Below are 27,349 nucleotides of genomic sequence, written 5' to 3' on the forward strand. Positions count from 1 at the left end.
TATAAAATTCTAGAATTTACATAAAACATTCAAATCTATTTAACATAATTAATATCAGGTCAATAGGGTGAAAACCGTCTATCACGTAAGAACGACTACATGCTCTTTCGTCGCTTTTAACCCTGTGTTTGTCTTCTCCACTTACAGCAAGTCGGTAGAGCATAGGGAGATTAAGGAGTGAAGTTCTTTCTTTCTGTGTATGAGGGACGTAAGTATTGGCTACGTGCGAAGTGCATGTTGGGGGTAAGTAAAACGATCCCAGCGCATAAGGTGGTCAAAATTAGAACTAACTGTGGATAGCGTCTTTAACATTTCGTACAAGTTATAAGGCTCGAAATGAAACTTTAATTTACGATTACTCCTGTAATATTCATTTAAATTGTATGATGTAAGGGACCATTGTAATCTGTATGAAATGCTTAATGTAACTAACGTATTTAATTTGATAATTATTTATCCGTGTAATTATCTTTGCAAATGCCACATATTATGTGATCTTTTTCTACAAGTTAGGAATAGGTATATATCCTTAAAAGATAGACATTCAACATCGTGGACTTTTTGTAGCCCCATGAAAGAGAGACAACTCTACCAAACATTGAGTTGTTATAGGTCAAACGGATTAGACAGCGTTTTCGATTAAAGCTCCTAGCCAGCATAGCTTTTTTGCCGACAATTTCGTTATATTTCCCGAAATCATAACAAATTATATATCTAAACCTTCCTCAAGAAAGTCTGGGCTATCAAAATCGCTGCTAACTTATCTTGGTCTAGAGTCAATCTTGTGCAATTTTTATAATTTAATATTATTTAAATAACAAATATCAAAGTATAACATAACTCACAGTCTTATTCAATCATTATAAAAGTATTTAAATTACGGTAATTATTCTATTACTATCTATTACGCCGATAATATCATTATTGAAATATCAATATTTCTTGCAGTGAACATGTACAAAGGTATTTATTTACGCAGATAACTCCTTAAAACTACTAAACTTCAATAGTATATTACTTACTACAGAAACCGGGAAGTAAGGAGTTGCCGACCGAATAGTCTCTAGTCTAAGCCTAAAATTTTGTATGAAATGTCAGTAAATACCTCTCGTCTAGCCGCGCCCGAAACGTGATACTTCCCAGCCTAATATGAAGAACATGATATCAATATTTCATTACATATTTGAGAAAAGCACATTTATTTCCAAATACTTTTTCCGTTGTGATAATCTTAACACACTGGCCTAAAACATAACACTATCAGTTTAACTATACTTCGCTTACAGCATAGCTTTTGTCCCAGGCTAATATCCCTACAAATTAAATAGCTAGTGTGTAATGCCGGCATTATCGCCCGGTGGGCTATTATTCACCGTGGACAACGTTTGATAAATTATGGCACTAGGGCACGTTGCCTCCCGGCGGGATAAATAATTAAATAAGCCGCCTAAGCGATGGCGATGAGCCCGAGACGACCTAATGTGGATACTTATATTAGGAATTTGTTTCAGTAGTTTTTTAAGTGCCTATGATATGATGGAAATAGTAATAGTATTTTATACAATCGTGATATAATAGAGAGCTTTTCAGTCGAGTACCGTGTTTAGGAAACGAATACTTTTTCAACGAGTCATCTAAAATAATACTTTTTTTACTATAAAACCTAAATAATTAATGAACATTGATAAGTATCTCAGTAGACAAAAATGTAATACAAAATTCATAAAGACCGCGACTACGCGCGACCCCTCGCCCTGCGCCCCGCGCCCGTTACTAGTTTATTCTTTGAGAGCCCGGCGGCACGTCATTGGTATTTTTCTTATAGTTCACTACAGCGCATCAAAATGAATCTTATAGTTGAGTTGGGAGCCCATAAATTGGAGAGTCGCAATTATAGTATGGTATACGAAATCTTAATTCAACCATTACAGTCGACGAGTATATAAACTATTATGCAGAAGACTTAATCCTATTAATATTATAAATGTAATAAGTACTCTGTCTGTAGATTAAATTTGATATGAATATAGTTTTATTCCTACGAAAATAATGACATACGATAAATTTTATATTAAATAAATTTATTACGGAAATAATCCCTTAGGGCAGCATTTCCCAAACTATGGTGCGAATTTTGAGTGAGCCCTGACGCTTGAATTTTCTCTTAAGTAGGTACACTATATGTTTTCTGTAATGATAACAAATCAACAATCCGAAAAAATAAGACACCACTGAGGCGTCGGAGACTACTCTACTGGAACTATCTTCGACTCGCTTCTAGGGAATCTGAACGTTACTCTTAATTTAAATAAATCATAAATTTGAGACTGGTCGAGAGACGTATTTTGCAATTTTTGTTAGGTGGGTCGAAGCCCAGTCATCTAGTTGTTAATAATCTTACTGTTTATACGAGTAGTATGACAATAGATAAGAAACTAGCCTAATCGAGTAATCGGTAAGGGTGGTACTTATTTTGTTTGTGTAATGTGAAGGACATCTTTACAGATCTATAAAGATGTAGAAGGCCTGAATGTGAAGGTATATTGTTTGTCGTCGTTCGTGAGTATTACGTACTGCGACGTAAGTCGTTAATATTCGTCATGTTTATATACATAAACTTACTTGGAAGTTCTTTGTTTTGTTTAGATACGATTATCCCATTTGCTAAAGCGCTTTGCCACGTAAAAGATCTCTTGATATTGATGGTTTTTTAGCGAAATAATGCTAATGCTATAGGAAGTTAAAATGCATTATGTCTAATTCTGCCTTAACCATACCAAGCAAAACCTTTAAACCCTTTCCCGCATTGGATTTATACCTTGTGCATACCCTTGTTTCAACTTGGCAATACTTTATATTTTATTATCCCCAAGAAATAACATCAGCGCGATAAAAAATACAGGTCTACTTCAACAACATATCCTTCAAAATCAAATAAAATAAAGGCACATTGACGTAAATAAAAGAATCCCCGTGCTCCAGTTGGTATTGTGAATCGAGCAAATTAGATTTAAGTTGTTGACTTTGAAGCCCCGTTGTTGGACAAATCATGTATTCACCAGGGATGGACGGAATGAATGCAGGTTGCTTGGTTTTTTGGCGCAATTTGTTTAGGTTTGGAATTCTAGAAACAGGACTTGCTTGCTGAATAACAAAAAACCCGTCTAAAACTAGATTCTCTCGTAGATATATAGTTGTTATCGTTATTGTTGCTTGTGGCTGGCTTGTGGGGTTTTCATATCTATACCATATACTTAATATAGTTATGAAATTAAATGAAAATCTTTATTTCAGGTAACTAGTGGCCCATAGATAAATACCTTAAAAACTAGCATACATATTACAAAAATATATTTTAAAACTAAACCCTTCAAAAGTTCAAATCACATTATGGTTGCGATGCACTACGCAACCCCGCAGTGTCAGGGAGCCGGCCTCGGAACCGCTGAAACTTGACACCCTTCGGCCAAAACTCCTCCTTGTTGAAGGTCGCTAGACACGTCTCACACAGTCGGAACGCTGACCACAAACGAATTAAAACTCGCATTGTTTTATTATTTTAGGTATTGAGTATTATTCAGAGTCATAAATAACATTTTCATTCGTCCCTAGTCTCCGCCTATTGCGAGTCTTGTCCTTTTATACGATGCGATACTCTGTCACGTATCCAAGAAATTGCTTCGTTCCAATTCTCGTGATCAAATATTGCATCGGAAAATATTTTTGGTAAAACTAAATAAGGCGCCTGTTTCGAACGAACACTATGTACAGTCAAGTACGAAAGTAACGGATCAGACTAGGCGTCAAAAGTTTCTACCATTCTCTAATAAATTTAAAAAAAGCGGTCAATTGCGAGTCGGACTCGCTCATGAAGGGTTCCGTACCATTTATGACGTATAAAAAAAACTACTTACTAATAGATCTCGTTCAAACCAATTTTCGGTGGAAGTTTGCATGGTTAATGTACATCATATATTTTTTTAGTTTTATCATTCTGTTATTTTAGAAATTACATGGGGGGACACATTTTACCAGTTTGGAAGTGTCTCTCGCGCAAACTACTCAGTTTAGAAAAAAAATATATTAAAAGCCTCAATATCATTTGTGAGGACCTACCCATAGATACCCCATACGTATGGGTTTGATGAAAAAAAAATTGTTCAGTTTCAGTTCTAAATATGGGGAACCCCCAAAATTAATTAATTTTTTTTTTCTATTTTTTTTGTGAAAATCTTAATGCGGTTTACAGAATACATCTACTTACCAAGTTTCAACAGTAGAGTTGTTATAGTTTCGGAAAAAAGTGGCTGTGACATACGGACGGAGAGACAAGACAGACATATTTTTGGTAAACGAACCCTAAAAAGAGATCATCATCATCATTTTAGCTTCCAGTCTTCAGGCCTCTCTTCGTGTACGCCACTTATCCCGATCCTGAGCTAGTTTCATCCAGAAGTGTCCCGCGATTTTTCGAATGTCATCCACCCAACAAGCTAACGAACGCCTAGCGCTTCTTTCATTTGAAAGCGGCCACCAATCCGTCAACATTTTGGTCCACCTGCCATCCCTGACATCCCTCTGCCTGGCAACATGTCCCGCCCAATATCATTTTAGCTTGGACGTGACAGCACCCACGTCTTAAAAAGAGATTTCTCTATATTTAGGACAATTAGACTGTGGAAGATACTTTTCAACGCAAACTGCAGAAATATATGAGAAAACGAAAGAAGCTAATTTTGAGAAGATCTACTTGAATTTAGATAACTAAAGCGTTCTCAAATGTGCCCCCTTACACTTTATTGTTCAATTTTTAGTACTTATTACATTTTAAATATCTTCATATGACCTCCTGACGACTGGGTTTCAAAATCTGCTTGTCAAATTGAAAAAATGACAAAACTTTTTTGAGTAGGTAGTGGACCATGTGTAGGACATTACCCTACACCACATTTTAATTCTAATTTTGAAACTACCAGATAGTAGTAGGTCCTTATCCTCCAGAAAAAGCTTCACGGCATAAAAAATATTGAAATAAAAATAACATCACAACTAACTTAAATTAAATTAAATAATAATGGAAACTGTAATATTAATTAAATTTTCTTAGGCTTAGAACGCACTGCGATTAATTTCTTGCGGTTTCAGAACCGCTAAATGTGTAACGTACAACATACTTCATAAGCGTACGCATTTGCGAGACTGAAACCGCAAGAAATTCATGCATGCGTTCTTAGCCTTAAACAAATCCCAAAATCAAAATTAAAGAAATAAGATCAAACTTATTTTTGTGCTCTTAACGACTTCAAGCTTAAGAATGACACAAAATTACACAAACGAATTTAGAGCGACCAGTGTGGCTACCATGTGATCAGAAAATGTTACTCAATAGCGAGAACGTTACGGAAAATGTATGGAGAAAGTGTACAGTGCCTCAAGTGGTTACATATAGTACTAAAATTTTAAACTCGTAGTCACTAACGTTTTTACTTGATTATTCACACCCAAAGCGCTCTCTCTCAGGTATCAAATTGATTTATTGTACGATAGGCAACAAATTGGAAATCGTCAGGATGGTGGATGGACCTCAAGATTTTTTCATGTTCATTAACATATTAAATGTTAATTTGTATATGCTCACAAGCCATTATATGACAATACAAACTATACCACGTAGAGGCATCCCGCTACCAGTTCCCAACTATAGCAGAATTAGATGTATTAGTAGTGTTTAAATAAAGCACTTATTCCTTGTTCCAGCTCGAGGCCACACCGAGGTCCGCGTGGAGCTCCAAATGGAGCGTTGGGCGGCCCGCGGCGGCTCGGTGCGGTTACGCTGCGTGCACGACGTGCCACCGCACCTGCTCGACAAAGTGGTGTTCCTGCGGCACGGGACCAAGATCTTCCAGTACATCCGGGACCGGAAACCGCCATACCGGAACTTTACTACGCCCGGCGCCGTCCTCAACGTAAGTATAATATATGACATGACGCTGTACACCTTTGTTTACACTGCGTGTGTATTGCGTCTTCGCTATGTGCACGACGTGCCGCCGCACCTTCTCGACAAGGCCTTGTTCATATGGGACCAAGATCTTCTGTACGTCCGGGACCGGAAGCCGCCATACCGGAAATTCACTACACCCGGCGCCGTCCTCAAGTATGCTCCGCTGTGCCGCTTCACCTTCCAGTTCGACCATTCCAGTACCTTCGTTACCGAAATCTACCCTACGCCAACAGGAACTTCACAACGCAGGTTCCTCAACGTAAGTATAATATTTGACCTAGCGCTGTGCTACGCTGCGTGTGCGTTGCGTCGCTTCACCTGTTGTAAGGCTGTTCCTACCGTATGTGCATGTCCGCTGCGCATACGCTGCGTCACAGCCCCTTAATAAGGTATTGCAGCACCAAGGTGTAGTAATGTATATGACAATACTATTAAAAGTAAAAATGCCACAGGTTGTAGTTCTGAATTTATGGTGTAATAAAAACAAAAATAAAAGATTTAAAGTAGAGAGGCCAAAGGTTCAGGCTACATACACATTACCTTTCCTTTATTCGTATAACTGCGCCTCCACAGATTACCTCAGGCTAGATCCCAATCATAAAGGCATTTACCACACTTGAACATGAACGCACAAACTTTCAAAATCAGAGGGTCAGAGCTTCGATCATATATAGGTTGTAGTATACTAAGATTGATCGACTGAAAAAAAACACTTAAGTATAACTCGAGCTGCACCATTTTCCAGTTGTTATGTGGGTAAAGTTTACCCGTTCTAGTTTAAAATGATGTGAAATGCATCTAATTGTACATGTACAATCAACAATGTAGTAGCGGATGACACAATGGGTCAAAAGTACTTATGTGGTACCTTGGATTTTTTTTCCTAAATTCTAATAAATCCTATAGTTCCCGTTCAAAAGTATTTGCTACAGCCTAATTGTTTCATATATAGAGACAGAGACATATCGCTGTTTTTGCTAAGCTGTTAGAGAATAGCAGATACATTTGACGCGTAATTTGACCCGCTAATTTTGACGTTGACTGCACTCGTGGCGTAGTACGTTAAATACAAGTTTCTTAATATGAATAAGTAGATAACAGGTAACACCACCTAGAGCCGTTTAGCACAAAAAAGTAGGTTTGAAGACTACCTTTAAGAAGACCTTCCAGAGTTACAACCTTATTCCTGTCCGATGAAGAAGAGATGTTCACATTAATAATGAGCCCGAATTAAATATACTATATGTATGCTCCGTCTAATTATTAACAGGGATCTGTGCTCGGCACACATAAATCGTTCCACAACATCTAAGTTTCATGCTGATAATTTCGTGTTTTACCGCAATTAAGGGCAAGACAATAAATCAACGGCTAACCCAAATTAATCATTACTCGCTTGATTACTTCGATTGATGTTCCAACTTGTTTTGTTTCACCCTTTTGCTCGGAAGTGACTTGGGAAATTACAAATGCGATGTTTAAATCATCGTCATATCAACTGAACGCTGCTGCTACACGAGCTAGCTTAAAGATTATATTAAAGACGTATCATGCGCTGTTTTCATCCTAGTATGGACATATGACAGTAGATGGCGGACGTCACAAAAAAAGTTAAAATATCATTAAAATTATTTAGACACAAATGCATCTCAATACAAGACATCACAGACAGGGGCAACCTGTATCAGTACAAAACAATTAACCAAAACGATAAATTAGACCTCATTACTTACGCCCGTCCCCTGGGGTTCGGGTTCACTCAAACCCTATCCGTAACGGTTCAGATTGAACGTTAACGCTCATATTTATTAGACACGGAAATAGATTCTTCCGAACCCCATAAAATAAAACGGTAGTGGAACATTTACAAAACAAATTCGGGGCGGCGGGCTTCGGCTTCATTTCATATGGATGAAGCATACATACGTATTGAAAAATACTTCCCGCGTATTGCTCGACACCTAGTAAAATGTGGGTGAAACATATTGATTACGTTGGCTTTGTGAGTCAGTCAATGTCAGATAGCTAGATCGGTGCATTTTTTAAATGTCAATAAAGTGTAGCTTTTTAGTTTTACACTACGGTGGTGTAGCTACCTGTAATGCTGTATATACACTGAAAGAAACGTTTGCATAACAGTAACACACACAAATGTTTTTCATCACACCAATTACTAAAGGCTCTCTTGATTGTCCAAAAACTAATGAGAAAGTTGCATTTTAGCCACATGTGGGGCAAAGTAATCAAATGCAAATTTTGAGTTGTTTCCTTATATTAGCTGGCTTTTAAATGATGATTTTGAATGATATTTTTTTTTTATTACGTTCATTTGGATTTGATTTGGTTTGATTTTTTTGGTATTTCATAGTTAGTATTTTCCTAACGTTGGTGTGGTGAAAATTTTTGTGTTTCACTCGGAGGCAAAGTTTGTTTAACCCTCGTGCTTTGAAACCCTCGCAACGCTCAAGATTCCACTTCTCGAACCACTCGCTACGCTCGTGGTTCAATTTTGCAAACTTTCGCTTGCTCGGGTATCAATATTAGCACGAGCGGTTAAATAAAAACTTTGTCCCCTTGTAAAACAAATAGCTATTATTACTATTTACACAACAGTGAGACTTGTGAAGTATGTGTTACTCTGACCATCTCCATCAGTAGCCTTACCACGAGTTTGACACTGACATATTCCTTAACATCTGCGTAACTTACTATATATGCATCTCTCTGGTGTTACACAGACATTTTTTATACCGGTACTCTCCATATTGATCATAATCCCTATATTCCCGGATTATTTAGACGAAACCATAAGAAACGTTACTGCCGCGGCTAAAGTACATCACATCAGTCTGGCTTTTAGCAGCTTTCAAACGACCATTTTATTGAGTTTGGCAAATAAAGTGAATACATTTTGCGCTTAGAGCTGCATAGAGTTGCAGTGGAAACACAGTAATGAAATCAAAGCAGTGTTTAGCACACCTTGCATAGATTGTCTAAATGAACCCACATATTATGCGTTTACCTATTCATTGCATTTCTCCCATTACTGGGTCTGTCACGCTCGAGAAGGATTGAGCTGCTAGTCTCCACGGTGGCCCAATGCGGGTAGAGTACTTCTCATATACATCTTTAAAATTTCTTCTCCGAGGTACATACTCTCATCTAGCCATCTGTACATACGTACAGAGTTCTTCGCGATGTTTTCCTTCAGCGAAAAGTAGCTGCTATTTGATTTAAAACACTCTTCAGCGGAGCTCTTCAACATTTGATGAATATACCTACTTCAAGTTTTCAACTTAAAAGGTGTCACCTTCAGTAGTTTATAAAGCGACGTTAGATGATAGTGGTATGAAACATACTAATCAAAGGTTAATTATATTCGAACGTACAATGACATCAGAGTCATATCTAAATGATATCATCCGACAACTAAATGATGTCATTTAGATATCATTCTGATGTAAGTATGCGTTTGAATTTGCCTGTAAGTCAATCTACTCATTATATTTATACTATTATTTAGAGCACGGGACTGTATTAGCATGCCAAGCACGCTGAAGAACTCGCGTCATATTTTTATTCAAGGCATGCTAAACGTTCGTCTGTTTGTACATTTATGAAAATGTAGGTAAGAGTATTTTTATGTGTACATACCTGTAACTCCTTTTTTTATAAAGATACTTTAATTTTTAGGTACTTTCCTTTAGTAAGCTTTCATGACATCTCATAGTGCATACTACGTACGATACTTACTACACTGCTAACCCACTATTTATAGTTTTGTTACTAATTACATAAACAAATTGATTAAAATATAGTAGATTGTTAACCAAGGGTTGAAGAGCATTAACACACACACACACAATAGTCCGAGACTGAGCCTTTTACCCGAGGAAAGTAAAATACATGTGTATTTAAAAAAAAAGATGACTAACTTTATACTTTTATACTTTCAAAAACTTAACAATTTCGGTAAAAGTATCGCAATTTATGAAATGGGGAATGATTGGAATGTTGAATATCAAAATGGAAACTGTACAATAAATTCATTTAACATCTAATTTTAATTGTTTATTTTTATATAAAAGAAAAAAACGTACTGGCATTGTAAAATGCTCTATTGCAGAAACGTATCATTTTCTGCACAACTTAGAACAACAACAAATTTAATCATATTCAGGCAAAAATGCTTTGCCAGTTAGGTACTAACAAAGGTACATATGAACAAAAAATATAAAAATCATAACTCTTTATTTTATTTCGGTGACATACCGTTAACATCATTGATATCATCCTTTCGTTGTCTCGCTCAATTAGAATTAAATTTTATAGTTATTAAGTTGGCCCACTTCATTCACGGGTCCTCTGGGACTCGGCCCTCAAAACTTGTATTTTGAATGAGGTCATTATATTATTACTTCAGCTTTATAGTTTTTTTGTCACCTATTTTAAGCAAAGAAATTAAGGATTTTAAACGTACGCATTTTTCTATAATATGCAAAATAAATATAGACTTCTGACGCACATTCAACTACTTATACAATATGACAAACTTAATTTCTAGACGAACCAGCTTCAGATGATTTTATTCAATACCACAATAATTATTAGAAGCAGTATTTAAAAACTCCAGCAGCAAGATCAAACAGATTACGAAAAAAATAAACCTACAAAAGCCACAAAGGTATCTACATCTGATGGATGTCTACGATAACAGAAATAAGGCGGAATAATTTCATAGACAAACAAGTTAAAATAATATGTATATATACCTATATAACGAGACATATCATACGTTAAGAGCCCGGTAACGATTTTAGAGCAAAAATGTAAAATTGATAGATTTAGTCGTTGAAATGGTACACCTTTTGTTACAAAATATCTAAATAACATGTATTGGTTTCTATTAGCACGGCTTCTCATCTTGCCTTTTAATAATGAGGTCGCAAGCGTGCGTCCCCGGTAATATGTGCCGAGAAGGGACAGTTTTTAAAAATTCATCATAAATTATGGTGGTAAATTATACAAAATGATGTATAAGAACAGTTTCAGCAAATGTTGTACATTGTTTAAGTATCAAAATTACGTTGACGTAATGGTGCTCCCACACAGACTGTTACAAGTGTTAAATAACGTTATAAAACACGATAACATTGTTAAACACTTTATAACTTTTGTTACAACTTGTTAGATGTTATAAACGCTCCCACATTGATATAAAAATGTTATATAACACCTAAAACAAAAAAAAATGTTTTATAACAATGTTATATAACTTTATAACAAATGTTATGAATGTTACAATGTTATGCAACATTTTATCGGGAGAGTGCAATACGAAGAACGCGGGGGTAGATGTGATTACGGAACGCATTTACTTAAAGTTGTCATTCGCATGTGAAACTGTAGTGAATTTCGGTGTTTAATTATGAGCAAAATGACAACTCTTAATTTGAGTAACGACGATGTTTTGACGAAGGGACGTCCGGTGGAATACATTGTCAGAAGATTACAAAAATCGAAATAAAAAACACGATGCTTGGATGGAAATCGCCAATGAGTTTAATGTGGAAAAACAGTTAGTCGAAAAAAAATTAGGTCACACATAGGCCAATTTCAAAGAGAGTACAAGAAACCTAAATCAAGCGCAGGAGCCGATGGACACACTAAATGGTTTGCATTTAAAAAGCTCATGTTTCTATAGGACCGAGATAAACCATCTTTAAGTTTAGAGGGTGGATTTCAGCAGGTGAGTTTCATTTTACCGTCTTGTAATAATAGTAATCAGATATCCAATTCAATAGTCCCTCATGTATGAAATATTCGGCGAATTCGTTTCTTATTAATTTCCCATCATCTTTAATTATAATTATGTATGTGTTTGATCTGATTCTAACGATAATTTGAATACATCTCCAAGACTCACATAGCTACTTCCTGTTGCTAAAAATCTCAGGGTGACTGCTAGTCTTTCCGTAATATTTATGGGTTTTCTGCAATTGGTGTCCTGTTTTGCAATTTTCTTTCCACAGTGCCGGATTAAGACATTTTGGTGCCCTAAGCATTTCTAGACCATGGTGCCCCCTCATCAAGATTATATTGAATTTTATTGGTAAATTGAGTGACGTTTATTGCCGCATTACTGCTGAGAATAGAATTTTCAATGCGTCACATCATTTTATCACAGAAATTGACAGTATTGCAGCAGTATTGTTCCAAGAGTAGGTAAGGTCAAGTGTAAGCAAATTCGAAGACCGTGTATTGCTTCAGTAGAGGCTTAGCCATTGGCCATTGGTTCTTGTCAGAACCAGTACCAATGGCAACAAATGTCTTAAATAGCAAATTATTGTTTACGAAAACGGGACTTAATAGGGTACGGTTAAAAAATAACCTCTGACCAGACGTTTCAAGGACGGCGCTGTCCCCATGGTCTCGGAGAAGACTGTGTAAAGTCGACATCATTATTTTGACGTTGGAGGTAATTTTAGAACTTAATCAAACGCGATTAAGTCCCGTTTTTTTAATAATAATGTCACAATGTAATGTGTGTTGTGTGTCACAATTAGGCCAATACAATTGGATTTTTTCGACTTAAAAATACGTGTAATCCAAGTTTGCTCCATTCCAGGAGGTGTGCATAAATGTTTCCTTATTTTCAGTTTTTTTGCTTGTACCTAAATCGAAAACGGTACGGCCGACGGAAAACCTGTTCTAATTACGAGTATTATTAAAATTGATATCTGAGGATCCGAAATGTAATTTAACTATGTTCTTGCAATAAAATATATTGATTGATTGATTTAAGGTAAGTACCTTCGTAGTAAATTGTAAAAAAAGGTCGATATTTTTTATTTTTGATAAAATCATGTTAATGATCCGAAAACGCTTTCTTAACAGTGTCTGATCCACCAAGTGCTATTGTAATTGATAGTGGGTTCCTTCTACATCGAGTGGTTTGGCAATCCAAAGGAAAAAATTATCTCCTAAGGATCCCAAAATGTTTGCACACCTCCTGGGATAGAGCAAACTCGGATTACACGCATTTAGGACCAAATAAATGTATTAAAACAATTTCCAGCTTGCTGGAAATTAATTCCTCAAAACGCTATTTTAGGATCTACCTAATTTAATTGGCCATTTAGGCCATCAGTGTTTTTAGAGGCAACGTCTAAGGCTGAATGCGCGGAGCGTTCGATCGGCGCTTACGGATGAGGCCAAAGGTCGAGCTGGAAGAAAACAAAGCTTGAATTTGACCAATGGCGAGGTATGAATAGCTGGACGTCCGGAGCGTCCGATCGCGGCGCGTTATCGTATACTTAATACAACCAATGGCGAGGTGTCAGCAAGGCAGCCCAGCTGCGAAAGAGGACAGCATGGATTTGGATCCATGGCCAAGCAAAAGTGAGGCAGTTTGCATTAAGTAGAAGGCCTGGCATCGCATAAGACCTAACGCCGAACTGCAAAAGAGTGGCTTGAAATCGAACCTATGTAATCACGGTCCTCCTACTGCTCGGCCTTTGGCTTAACTCGAAAGCGCAACTTGATAAGATGCTTTTGTTTTTCGGCCTTCGCAGGGTCGATTATTACACTTTGACAATTAGGTCGCAGGATCGCGGCTCTGCAGCACTCGGCCTGGCCGATACATCTGGTGTGCAAGAGAGCAAAATACGCTACAAAATCGGTAATCTACGTCGAGAAAATCGGTTGGCCACAAGCCCGACGGTAAAATTTTTTGGCCATGAACTTTGATGGCCTCCGCGTAAGGTTGTAGATGTGCTTACGTGTTCTCACTCTCTTACGACCCTTAGTTATTAGATGGGTACTTGCACACGTATAAAAAAGCATAAGTACTACACTACGACTGCGATGCTGATGCAGCCTGCGCGTTTTTTTTCCTACGATTTTGGTGCCCCCCTACACGTGGTGCCCTAAGCAAGTGCTTATTTTGCTTAATGGTTAATCCGGCACTGTCTTTCCAACTAAATTGAGCAGTAACCCAAATTGTGAACTGCTTACTCTCAAAAAATCGGTTAAACAGCCATCAATCCCCAAATCCACCAGATATTCCGTCACGCTGTACTTTTCTCTCGCTTTTAGAGAGCGACGCATCCAACAAGAGCGCTTATTTCTTTTTTCTCAAAAACAAAAAATAAAGAGCGAACCCAATGACCAAATCCTCGTCCATGTCTACTCGAGTCGGAAACCTCTTGCACTGACGTATTTACGGTATTTGGGAGCTTTTATAACCATATAACATCTAACATTATAGTAACACAATGTAACACCAGTGTGGGAGCACCTGCAACTTGTGAAGTTGTTGCAATTTGTTCTAAAACATTTTATATGTTACATAACACGATAACAATGTATAACATTTGTTATACAATGTTATATAACAAATGTTTTATAATGTTAAATAACACTTGTAACAGCCTGTGTGGGAGCACCATAAGGAATAGTCACTTTTATTGATGTGATTTCTGGAGATAATTGATTTCGTCTAACTTCCATTTACACTGCTTGAAATTTATAATAACAAAAATGTAGTTTATTAAAGTTGAAGTACTAAGTATTTTTAGCAGTCCAAACTTTACGAACATTACAAATAAGATTGACAAAATCAGTGCTTTACGCGCGTTTACCTAAACTTCCATCAGAAGAAAAAACATTACTAGTCTATTTAATTTTTTTTTTAATTAAAATGGAAGATAACAACACATGGTAATAGAACCAGTACTTGTTATTTCTAATAGTTAACAAAAGGTGTAAAATTTGTCATTTTTGCCACTAAAATCGATAACGGCCTCTTAATAATATAAATACGTGCTTTTGATGATAGAAAGCTAGGAGCTTTAAAATTTGCAATGCAGCCCCTAATGTGACTTTTAAATATTTGATTGAGATTTTTTTTACAAAACCCATTATCTTAGAGAGTTAGAGCTTATTATGGTTAGAGCCGGTGTAGCTTTATTTGACGTTCATAAGCGCATTGTAATATTCCTACTTGAATAATAAACTATCTTTATCTTTTATCTTGGTGATTGTAACTGTGTGTACTTCATCATGTCAAATTCATGAGTATAACGCAATGTCTTAACACTCCTAACTAGAGCAACATTAACGACAACGTGACAGCCTGACAGCGATAGCGATTGTATAAGCAGACAGCTGTCACTATCACATTACATATGGAGATTTTGCCTCTATTTTGCTATCGTGATAATTGTTTCATGGTAACAAAGAGAATTGATTGTAATAGAGATAAATCCAAAGAAATAAAACGTGGCCCTTAGTTTAACATCCAAAACAGATAGCGCTGTACTGCGCTACTGCGCCATGTTTTGCGGTCACGGAATTGTCAAAAATCAACTTCTGACAATCAGAGTTACTGCAAAATATATGGAGCTGTACAGCGCCATCTTGTTTGCCTGTCAAATTCGAAGCATAAAATTGTCTTAGATTTTACACATCTTAGGTACTCAGTCAATGTATATTTGATGATATTGATAACGACTGTCGCACTCAGAATACAAGGCTAATATAAAGCTAAAATATAATCGATGTATGAATATAATACGGCGCCGCGAATATGGTTTCATTGAATATTCTAAGGCGCACGGTAGCTAAAATATCGCCTTGATGCTTAAATGTGAAATACTTAATTATGTTGAAAACTGTAGTATCTAAGTAATTACGCTATGTTTATAATAATTAATAATACACATCGCATCCAGCACGCCCACTCCATAACTAACTACCTACTTCATGAAAAGGTTTCTTTAAGCCGTCTTTTAGGTGGTGGTTTTAGAAGTAAGAAATGCATACAATATTTCTTAAGATTTGCACAAGCGCTGCGATCCTTAATATCGTCGTCGTCTACATTTTTGCATCCCTTTTTCTTGGCATTTTATTGTGGCTTAACTTGAGTTAAGGCATTTGTAGCGTGTATTTATAAATCTTAATTTGTTATTTTATGTAAATTAAACTGACGTTAGGTACGTTAATCCCACTCCAGTTTTTGAAAAGACATTGTTTGCAACGGAAAAAAGAAATAGTTTATGTTTATATACATAAATACTGTTAAGGGGCCCAGTGATTACCAGTTCGCCGGACGATAACTGACAATCGCCAATAACTGACAGGCCGATATCGTCCGGCGAACTGCCCGCGTAGCCAACAAGCCAATCGTTAACGCTCCGTTGCGAACGAAACGTAACTATCACTGTCGCACTAATATGGAAGAGTGATATAGAGAGAGATAACTACGCTACGATACGGAGCTGAACGATGATTGGCATCTTGTCTACGCGCCCTTTATTAATAAATTCATAATACATATAGATCGATACGTAATGATTCTTCAAGAATACACTTATTCCTTGCATGCTTTCAATATTGTTACACTGAAATTAATATGAAATCAATATCATATTCTTTAAAATCGCAAATTGCTTTAGCGGTTTCAGACTAGCGTATTTTTCTGCGCGTATACGGTGGCTTCGGCGCTAGGAGCTTAACACGCGCGTTACGTTTCCCTACATTTGGTTTTTACGCGCTTATGCGCACACTTGTCTAAAATGCTAGTCTGAACTGAAGCCGCCCTTAAGGTTTAAAATGGCACAGAATTTAATTTATAAGTCGACTGTTGGTATTACCTAACGTTTATTATATACCCTAGCGCCCGCAAAGAATCGTGAACTTAAAAGGATATTTTTAAAGTCCGGAATTAATTATTCCGGTCAGTGAGCGGCGTCCATGTTCCGGAATCGGACGGAACAGTTTGTTTCTGTTTACGGTAATGTCCTCTTTTATCTTCAGACCGCCCTTTTTTTACGTTAAGCTCTGTTGATTCATGATAATCAATAAAGTACGTGAACAAATTCGGCTGCGCTAATATATTATGTTAAATATTTAATGTGAAGAAACTGAACAGTTGTTCTCGGATATTTGCTTATTATGTAGATAGGTTGTTTGTTAATAAGGTGCACGTACCTATACATTGTACTGTACATCAGATAGGTGTTATAATTCTAAGACTCTCATTGTTATACTTGTAAATGTTATCCAGGATACATATTTGTTTTTATTGTTAGCTAATTTTGGGTATTTAATGTATGCCACCATGCAGTAATTTTTCTTAAAGCAAAATAAAGCGAAATTTCATCGGTCGTCGTTTGGCTCCATGTAGCCAGTATGGGTCAGTCTTCCGTGCCCCCACCATTCTTATAGTCAAGGATGTTTTCCTTAGTAATTTTGTAAACGACACCGTAAAAAGCTGCTGTAACGCCGCCTCATTCAACATCATTTTGCTTTGTGTATATTCAGGTAGACAACGAATCACTGAGGTTTTAATAGGACCTTAAGCCTTCGTACTAAGAACCTTAGTCGCGCGGAATTCACGTTGTTTTAAACCTTGGTTTTTGTTGAACATTAAACTCCTCATATCCTAACGTAGGCAATAATTCCATACTGTTATGATCGCAGGGTCTATCGGTATATTATGGAATCCAGCCGTATGTTTACGTGGTCGGACGTGCTGTGCATATTGTGAAAGTTGACTTCTAAAAAACAGTAGGGGACCGAGAGATAGAATAGGGTTATGTCCTGAAATGAAATATTCATCTAACTACAGTAAAACCCGCTTGAGAAGATTCTGAAAGGACCACGCCAAAAGCACGTTTCAAACAGGAAAGCACATTAAATAAATGTATGAACATGTTGCAGGAAATTAAATTAAATTAAACGTGATATTGTACATATTTATAACTAGCGATCCGCCCCTGCTTTGCATGGGTAAACCTTAACTCTACCTTCTGATAGGTTTCCACGTGAATATCCATTCAGTAGTTTTTGAGTTTATCGCGAACATACAGACAGAAGCGGCGGCGTATGTAGTGATTTCGAAGCAAATAAAAAACAAACAACACGTTCTAAACGAAACTGAGCTCTATTGTATTTATAATTTCGGTACCCAGCGCCTATGAATGTTGATCGGGATCTAGACGAGGTACCTTACCCTTGACATATGCATCCATTGACCGTCCTGACAGGGATTGGGTCAATCCAAAGGCAATCTGCTGCCGCGGGGTGTTCCCATTCGAAGGGAGGTGGTGCGCGGCTATTGCTATGACATATGCATCGCATATTTACAGGCAAATCAAAATCAAACGTACACTGACGTCAAAATGATATCATTTAGTTATCCTGCGTCTCGCTTGCGCCAATAGGTACATGTAAGGACTAGTACGAGCAAAATACTCGATAAATAAAACACATTATTAAGATATCATTTTGATGTCAGTGTACGTTCGAATTTGATTTTCTGTGTTACAAACTGATATAAACTTTCACGATTTTTACTATTTTTTCCTAAAACGAGACTTGATCGCGTATAATTAAGTTTTAAACTTAACTCCGACGTTTCGAGGACGGTGTTGTCCCCATGGCCTCCAAGAAAGAATGGTTGACATCAATATCTTCTAGCTGCGCGAGTTTTTCGGACTTGATGTTTATCAATTTGTACGTTTTGTATGCTAGGGATGGCAATCGGTCAACACACAATCCTCGTGTTAAACTCATATACTGTGTCGTTCCTAAATTACAGAGCAGGGAAGGTAAAAATACTTTCAAGACGAACATAATATTGTATTGGAGTGTACGTAATAATGAACACACCTAAAAGGCGGCTCAGGGCGGTAATGGTGTGGGCGAGCTAATTTCCCGCCCGCCCTGGCACCACACTGCGTAAAACCTGAGCCTTGAAAAATGTTGGTCTTATACAATACTGTTGAATTAGGACAACTATTACCTAGTGATAATTAAAAAATAACAATAAGCTGTAATTACACCCTAGTAATTAGTGATTAGGAGATAGTTTGCAAATTTTGATTTTCGTTTTTCGCGGTAGGCTCTCAGATTTGCATGGTCATATCATAAGTGCCAATAGAAACGTTTATTCTGCAGGGCAGCATGGTTCAATTTTTATCACTTGTCACTATGCCGGTCACCTTCGCACTTAAATACTTGTTAGAACGTGACAGGCATGGTGGCAAAAGAGCCGACCATCTTAGCCCTGCAAAAAGCGATAGATTATATCAGATACGTATCATATTTGATCTGCATCACGCTTGAGTTACATGCATTCATTGAATTGATACAACGTTTAATATTTCTGAATATAACTCCCCAGGATTACGTGATAAGACCCCGTTTTGATTTGCTAAAATGAGTTCAGTGATTGACTCAAAATTCGAGTCGCGTGTGTAGCGCACGTAACAGGCCAATATCATATTACAGTCCAAAAAGTAGTCTAATAATTCTAGTATAAAAGTTTGGTACCCACTATTTATTATTGTATAAACAAGATCTATAAGTATCAGATAATGATAATATTGCTAATACAAAATTAATAATTATAATATTCCTAGTATGGTTTTTGACTGAGCGAGGCCAAAGATCTCCATTTCAGCTTAAGCGAAAATTCTTTGTTATGCCCGGATGTTCTCCTCTACAACGCATTTCTCAACCAATTCTTGTGATGAGAGCAGATTCTAGAAGTATTTTTAGACATTTTATTGTCGATTCAGCTTTGGAAGTTTCGTTTCGAGCCACTAGTTTTACCAATATGACTTAATTTTTGTAGTTTTTAGATAGATGCTTTGCTTAACCGTGTCACATTATTTGAGGTATTTATAATAGGTGCCCAGTACCATCCATCTTTTTCACCGTCGCCCCATATAGTACATTTTAGATTCGATCAATACTCAATAGGCAGTTTTTACATTATGGCGGGTGCTGTCATCATCCGTATCATGTAACTCTTACACTTCGTTTCTACTCATACATACTCTGGCGACAATACAAGCCAGTTGGCACATCAAAGAAAATTTAAAAGATAGGTAATCTAAAGAGTGTTATTGGAAAAGAGCTGAGCATTAAATTTCACTGTTCGGAAGCCGGGTCGATCTGCTACGCCCTCGGCAGTAACGCGCACGGCACATGCAAGCGAGGAATGGCCTAGAATTAAATGCAGCCACGTTGCCATAGTGCACTAAAACAAGTAGTACACTCATAATATTATTGCGGCTGTATAACAATACTCTACATCACCAATTCATCATCATCATCTTGTTAGTGTTGTCCCGGCATTGTTCTCGGCTAATCTAAAGAGCTGAGTTTTAAGTATTACTTAGTGTTCGGAAGCTGGTTCGACCTGTTAGACCGTGGACTGGACGCAAACGGCGCGCGGTGCGGCGAGCGGCAAATCAAGGCCATTCAGACATTGCACTTGACCATATGTATGTATGGCCTTGATTTGCCACTATTAATTTGGCCTTACGCCCTCCGCAGTAACGCACGTGGCACATGCAATCCAGGAACGACCTAGAATTACCTACCTACATGCAGCCGCGTTGCTATAGCGAACTAGCTCACGTTGTATAATATTCGTGTCATGCGAATGTCGTGCGAAATGTAAGATGATATTTAAATAATTGAGTCTGAAGCATATGAGTATTACTTTTGATATGAGATCTGAAAATCTAGAAAAGACGCTATTTTACAAAAAATATCGAAGTTCATCGGTTAGGTCGTCCTTCTTTTTTACTCGCAATGTATCAATAGCTCTCTATACTACTCCTATCGTGACTTGCCTACTTTAGAAAATTATGCTGAGGACAAGAACATTGTCATATAGCATTTTAAAATGTAATCAGAATAACCTACTCGTTTGTTTTCTTATTGCCTTCAGCGTATATTCCATTAACGCGGGCGCTAACATAATGTGTTCCTTACTCGGTATATGTATAATCTGCTTTATGCGTTATCTCTACTGTGTTCCCTTTATTAAAATTTACACCAGCGTTTGAATAAGGATAAAGATTATAAGAAACTATTTATTGCCACGCAATAATTATGGTGCGGGTTACAATAATATATATATACAGAATGATAATTAATTTTTAACAAGCAGAAACGTCTGCGAACTATGCTATTAAGCTTAGAATAAATTTAAAAGTGGAAAATTATTGTCTTGGGTGGGATTTGAACTCACGATCTCTGGATCTATACTCCAGCGCTCTGCCATCTGGGCCACCAAGACCTCATACATAGGTAGCAAATTTTTGCCCTTCGGCCGCGTACGCAACCAGAGCTTCGTAACCAGATGCGATCGAAAACTATTTCTGCCTTGTACGAAACCGGTTGCGATCAAAAACTAATTTCGTCTTACTCGTAACCAGTTACGATCGAACACTTCTCGTTCTTATACGAAACCAATGTCTGGGCCATCTAGCTATAGGTTTTTTTTTTCAACTATTTTGTAATGATACTCATGATAATGTCTTATCCTGAATGTCAGTGCTCCATGTCTCTTAAGCCAGTGTCTTTTAAGGAACAAGGTTACATTGTATTTGCCAACAAAGTATTTGAATATTATCAACTGGTTCAATTTTTGTGTTCTGATTGTTGACTAGATATATAACGTGTACAGTACTTATACTCTATAACAAGGTGTATAAATATAATCTTAGCTGACTTTATCAACGGTCGAAAGGTTTCGTACAACAAAGAAAAGTGTTCGATCGTAACTGATAACTAGTAAGACGGAATTAGTTTTTGATCGCAACCGGTTTCGTACAAGGCAGAAATAGTTTTCGATCGCATCTGGTTACGAAGCTCTGGTTGCGTACGCGGCCGAAGGGAATTTTTGCACCATATGGGTCTAGGGGACCCTAGCGACATCTACCGTAAGAACGTAAATGATAATTATTAACAATTAGCATGCGTGACAAATGGAACGGGCTCAGCATAAGCTGCGTCCACCATTTCATTACAATATGACTGACTATGAGTCCGGGACTCTGGGGTATAGATCGTGTCATTCACCAAGACGCGCGCCTTGACTCCTATTATCATGTTCTTAAAGGTTAAATTTGACAAATCTGCGCGTCATCGTAAATGACACTAACTTTAGTATGCTTAAATCATTACCTTGTCATGCATAGTTAATACGATGTACCTACCTACAATGTAGGGTTCCGTATTCGTCGAGAACTCCAAATGTTTCTTGGTTATTTTCTTATTTTGTGGACTCAAAGAAAAAAAAAATACCATTCCGTCTAATTTATGACTGATATTACAAATTATTTAGTTGGTCACACAGTCTGGTCACTACGCAGCTTGGTGGCGTGAATGGAAATGAGTCGACTCATTTGCATCTGCGCCCCGCTAACGGGAAAATAATGTTGCAAAATGTAATTCCGAAGTAATTCCACAACATTCCGCTGCCTTTACTTAGTTATTATTAAGCAGCTTTGCATAGGTAAATATTAATATTTCAACTATTCAATACAGATATTTGTCGTTATAAGACCTACATGTTGTACTAATATTTGCTACCATATTAAATCTAATTATGTAACTACTCACGATTAAGTGTATATTTTTTAATATGGTAGCAAATATTTTGTAAACGGAAAGGAGCATGACTTCAAGAATGTGAATCACAATATGATTTCAATCGAATCTTCATTATATTTCAATTAGGAGGCAATTAGGTAGGTAACTCGTTCGGGCAGTTTATCTTAATAGGCTTTAATATCCGTTTGACGCGAAACTCTGCATACTAACGAAATGTTGCTGTTTTCCGATATAGGGCGGTTTCAGCTTGCGTTTTACACGAGCGTCCGCGTATGCGCATGTAAGCTCGTATAGACCAACTGTCGTTTCGTACCGCCGAAACGACAGTATTGGGACCGTGCGAAGTGCATTGTGGGGGTAAGTAAAGCGATCCCAGTGCATACGGTGGTAAAAAATAGAACTAAATGCGGATAGCGTCTTTAACATTTCATACAAGTTATATGGCTCGAAATGAAATTTTAATTTACTTACTCCTGAAATATCCTGTTAACATAACTAACGTATTTAATTTGATATTTATGAATACTGTATCCATGTGCCACATACTTTGTGATCTTTTTCTAGAACTTAAGAACGGGTATAGTAAGTTATCCGCAAATGATAGACATTCAACATCGCGGACTTTTTTGTAGACCCATGAAAGAGAGACAACCCCCACCATACATTGTGTTGTTATAGCTCAAACGGATTAGGCAGCGTTTTCGATTAAAGCTCCTAGCCAGCGTGATTTTTTCCGACAACATCGTTATATTTTAATCAATTTACACAAAACCTTAACTAGTTATATAATATATAATATACCTAAACATTCCTCAAGAATCACTCTATTGAGAGGTGAAAGTTTTATGAAAATCTGTTCAGTAGTTTTTAGTTTTAGAGTAGTTGTATAAGATGTAGTGCATTGACGTTTTCCCCTAGATTTGCGGACGCTAGGTTGCGTGACAGTCGTGCACATAGTGATAGTGAAACCGCCCGTGAAGTGACGCTGCATGTAGCGTACGGGATTAACTCCAGTCGAATAGATCGTAACATTCGTAACCGAAAATGACGCAGCTATATTCAGTATTTTTAATACCACAACAAATTGTCTTATTGTATGTGACCTACAACAAAAGTAAAAGAATGCCTAGTTTGACTAGTGAACTCAAAAAATATTTGAAAGGAAAAACTCCTCAGAGAACTGAAAAATAAACCATATTATCAATAAACCCTGACTTTATCATGTCGAACATGAAAGTAGAACTCGTGGTCAAGTTTACGGCACTGTAAACTTTTGATGGTTTTTCTTGTGCCGACCGTACTAATGTTGAGCTGTAAATGTTTTGTAATAAAAATGGAGGAAGCACAAAGGAATGGCTCAGCCGGACGTGGAAACTTGTTTGCTAAGATGGTACAACTGTTTCAAGTATTTACTCCGGTTTTTCGCTGCACGACTTGTTTTCTGGTAGGTAGGTTTGTCTGGTAGATAAAAGTCACTTCTGTGGACAATGTAATAAAAGTTAACGACTCTGGTGTATAGATATCCCGTTTTTCTTATTTGAGTCTTTAGTACTGAAGAAATGTATCCTAGCTGTAAAAATGCCGCATAAAAATTAGCTTTAGATTCCCTTAAATTTGCGATGTCTAAAGGAAAGACGCGAACGAGTTTGCTACAAGACCCTTCGTATAAACCACGTATAAACTTCGTATAAATGGCGACTGCAGCCGAATTGCTGCTGCAGCGTTACTGCTACAGCGCTGACGCGGGCGATGTCACTGCCGGCCTCCTTAATAAAATGAGTGAAGGAGTGAACATTCAGACAACGCCAGCTTCGCTCCTCTCTGGTCGTAGGCGGTCGTATCATCAGAGACCGTAACCGTAGTAGATGACAGTGTGTGCCATTTTTGCACCCGCCCAAATCATGTCTTTTGGCGGTGACGTTACGTATATGGCCCCTGCCTTTATAAACTACTTACGTAAATCTGTTGTGTAATAAAATGATATTATGTTCCAATACCTGTTTCATGAGCTTTATCTAAAAACCTTTACCTATTACCTACTCGACATTTTTACTGGACTAGAATGCCCCTATTATGGCAAAGTTGGATACTTTATCAATTTACCTACTCCTTCCCAGGAAGGATGGCGCCAAGCCAGTTAGATTTCCTATTCCACTGTTAACCTTAGCGAATAACTACTTAACTACTAATTCAAGATGATTTATTTTTATTCTAGATCGCACTGGCCACAGAGAACTCCATCATCCTGCAGAACCTGGACTTCGCGGCCAGCGGCAGCTACTCCTGCGAGGTGTCCATAGACACACCCATCTTCACCAAGGAGTCCAGCGAGAAGCAACTTACTGTTTTCCGTGAGTCTCAGCACTGTCCCTAGTGGAAGCTAATTGTCGATGGTGCTTTTCTATATTTTACGAATTCTCCATAAGATGACTTTAATTATTTATCTGAAAAAAGTGATTTTTGAAACAATTCAGGACCTTCGAGCAACACCGGCTTCCGACACATCGAAAGGGAAGAGCCCAAGCGATATCTCACCGTACAAATCGTTCTGCCATTTTTTTGCGGGGGGAAACGTGCACACAGACGCACTTCTCACTCACTACATACCTGTCGCCAACGTATTGCGAACCCGCTAATATTTGCCAACGTCATGGAGTAGATGGCGCTAGTAGTCACGTTTAACTTAAGTAACCGCTTCGAGGTTATTGGGATTTTTTGAGGGAAGGTGAGAGGGTAGATGAGAACGACAGTAGGAAAAAGGAGGTTGTGTGCGAACAGATCGACGCGGCAGTGATATTTGCTTTTAGATCAAGTCAAGAACGTTCTTATGGTGTTATTAGAATAATGATGTGTCTCTAGTATATTGTGACCAACGTTATCAGTACTCAGAGTGAACAGTGATCCAGTGAGGCTAATATGAACTTAAGGTAAACTTTGTGTGAGGAAAGGGGTCGCTATAAGGGGAGGTTTGGAGGCGACTATTAAGCTCAAGAAACCAGGTGGATAATCATGTGATACTCATGTTATATGTAGGTAATAAAGTCGGACACCAGCACAACTCATATCGTCATCTCACTAACATCCAGGCCTCGTATAGGTATGTAGTACATTTACATATCGCTTTCCAGTATCCGTAAAACCATTAGCTCATTCGATAGGTTAATAAGTATGGTGAGCTTGACGACATGGTGGAGCATGCTGGGAATTTTTATTCACATGCACTGTTATCATCATCAAAAGTAACATATATTTATCTCTAACATATGAAAAGTCAATTTATTTACGCGCGTACAACTAAAGAGCTACAATATTTGGTTTATTTAATTCAATTTAATGTTTTATTTCAACCATGAAGCCCATATTTATATTATTTCTACCAAAAAGGTATTCAGCAGGCGAATGTTAGTGGTTCACCTAAGCACATAGGCAATTGAGTGAGTACCTACATACATTTTAACTGAACATTCTTGCTCTTTGATATACAAGAGATTGCAAGTGTCAGTAGGTATCATAATATAGTTTATAAAAAGCAGATATATAAATACATACTTTCACGATTATTAATATTTTGCGACAAAGGGTAGTCTGAATTAAAAAGCTCTCTTTAATCTTTGAAAACAGTGTGTTTATTAGCCCTATAGCAGCTATAAGCAGTGGAATGGAATGGAATTTCATGTTATGGTTTTGAATGATATAAATATTTAAATTTTTATGTTTTAGAACCAGTATTTGACAATAATTGATGTGATAAAAATGTTTATGTTTTACCAGAGCAGCAAAGTTTGTTTTCAACTCACGTGCCTTGAAACACTCGCAACGCTCAAGATTTTACTTTTACGCTCATGATTATATGTGACGTTACTAAACAGATTCAACATTTCTATGTTAAAAGAATGAGAGAGTGGCAAAGATTGTCACATCAGAAAATATAGTTATCTCTACTGAATAATAAAAGGTAATCAGTAATCATTTATGAATCAGGTAAGTCTCAGTAAACATTCGTAATTCGTGTTTACTATAAATCCTATAAAACAAGTATTTATCATCAGTTTTTAAACACTGACTTAGTAACATTTTACCTTCAACAAGAGCCTTAGAACTCTTAAGTCTCACATTTCATTATATTGAAACCAAGTACCTAACTACATATTTCATTAAACATGTCGAAAATAATAAAAGGTGAAAGGACATTCAACTCAAATTTTAACGCCCAAAGCGGTAGAAATTTTTCAATTATCGGTGAAGTGTCAGCAATTATCCAATTGTTCTCTTAAATGTCTAATGAATGGTGCCATTACCATACCTGCTCATACCTAACAGGTCAAACTGCTCAAACCTAAGTTTAAGTTAAACAAGAGGTTTAACTATAATCTATATTTAGGTACCTATACGTTATGTTAATTTTGATATTTATATTTGATTATGTAGGGGACAAGGTACTTTACCTACGTGTTTAGATTTAGTTGCCTGACCAATCTTTGATATAAATTAAATAAAATCATGCACTAATAAACATTTACGACATTTTGAATTAAAATTTGCTGGTCAATTTGTGTTGTGACCCAGGATACATCCTTTCAAACAGCGACTTTATCACAGATTCAAATCATGCTGTTGATCAACAATTCATTAACAAAATAATTAACATTTTAATATTAAAATAATAAGAATCAAAATCTCTCATTCATTGTTCTGTTTGGCGGAATAGTTGTTATAGTTAATAGTATCAAATTTAAAGTTTATTTATCATGCGGATAGTGATATAATGCCTTGCCGACTGTTGTTGCTTACAAACCAGTTTAGGTCTGACCCCCGATGTGGTATATTTTCTGTAACTTCGGGATCTAGTTATATTGGTGTTTATAACATTTTGTGAAAAGGACCATAATCTCTTATGAATGATGCTTTTGTATAACACGCATTGCT

The 27,349-nt window shown here is 37.1% G+C and overlaps 1 protein-coding gene and 1 non-coding gene across 2 annotated transcripts in view; one reads left to right on the forward strand and one right to left on the reverse strand.

The window, feature by feature from the left end:
* Positions 1-953: 953 nt before the first annotated feature.
* LOC133515519 (uncharacterized) overlaps positions 954-27,349 on the forward strand; it is an 83,879-nt gene continuing 57,483 nt past the window's right edge. Inside the window, exons 1-3 of the mRNA XM_061848065.1 lie at positions 954-963; positions 5,758-5,966; positions 24,639-24,774. Coding sequence (XP_061704049.1) covers positions 954-963; positions 5,758-5,966; positions 24,639-24,774 — 355 coding nt within the window. The remainder of the gene's footprint in view (positions 964-5,757; positions 5,967-24,638; positions 24,775-27,349) is intronic.
* On the reverse strand, positions 21,032-21,104 carry Trnay-aua (transfer RNA tyrosine (anticodon AUA)). Its single transcript has one exon. It is a non-coding gene; the product is annotated as a tRNA-Tyr (tRNA).

Source organism: Cydia pomonella, chromosome 2 (genome assembly GCF_033807575.1).
Source record: "Cydia pomonella isolate Wapato2018A chromosome 2, ilCydPomo1, whole genome shotgun sequence".
In the NCBI taxonomy this organism is placed as follows: Eukaryota; Metazoa; Arthropoda; class Insecta; order Lepidoptera; family Tortricidae; genus Cydia; species Cydia pomonella.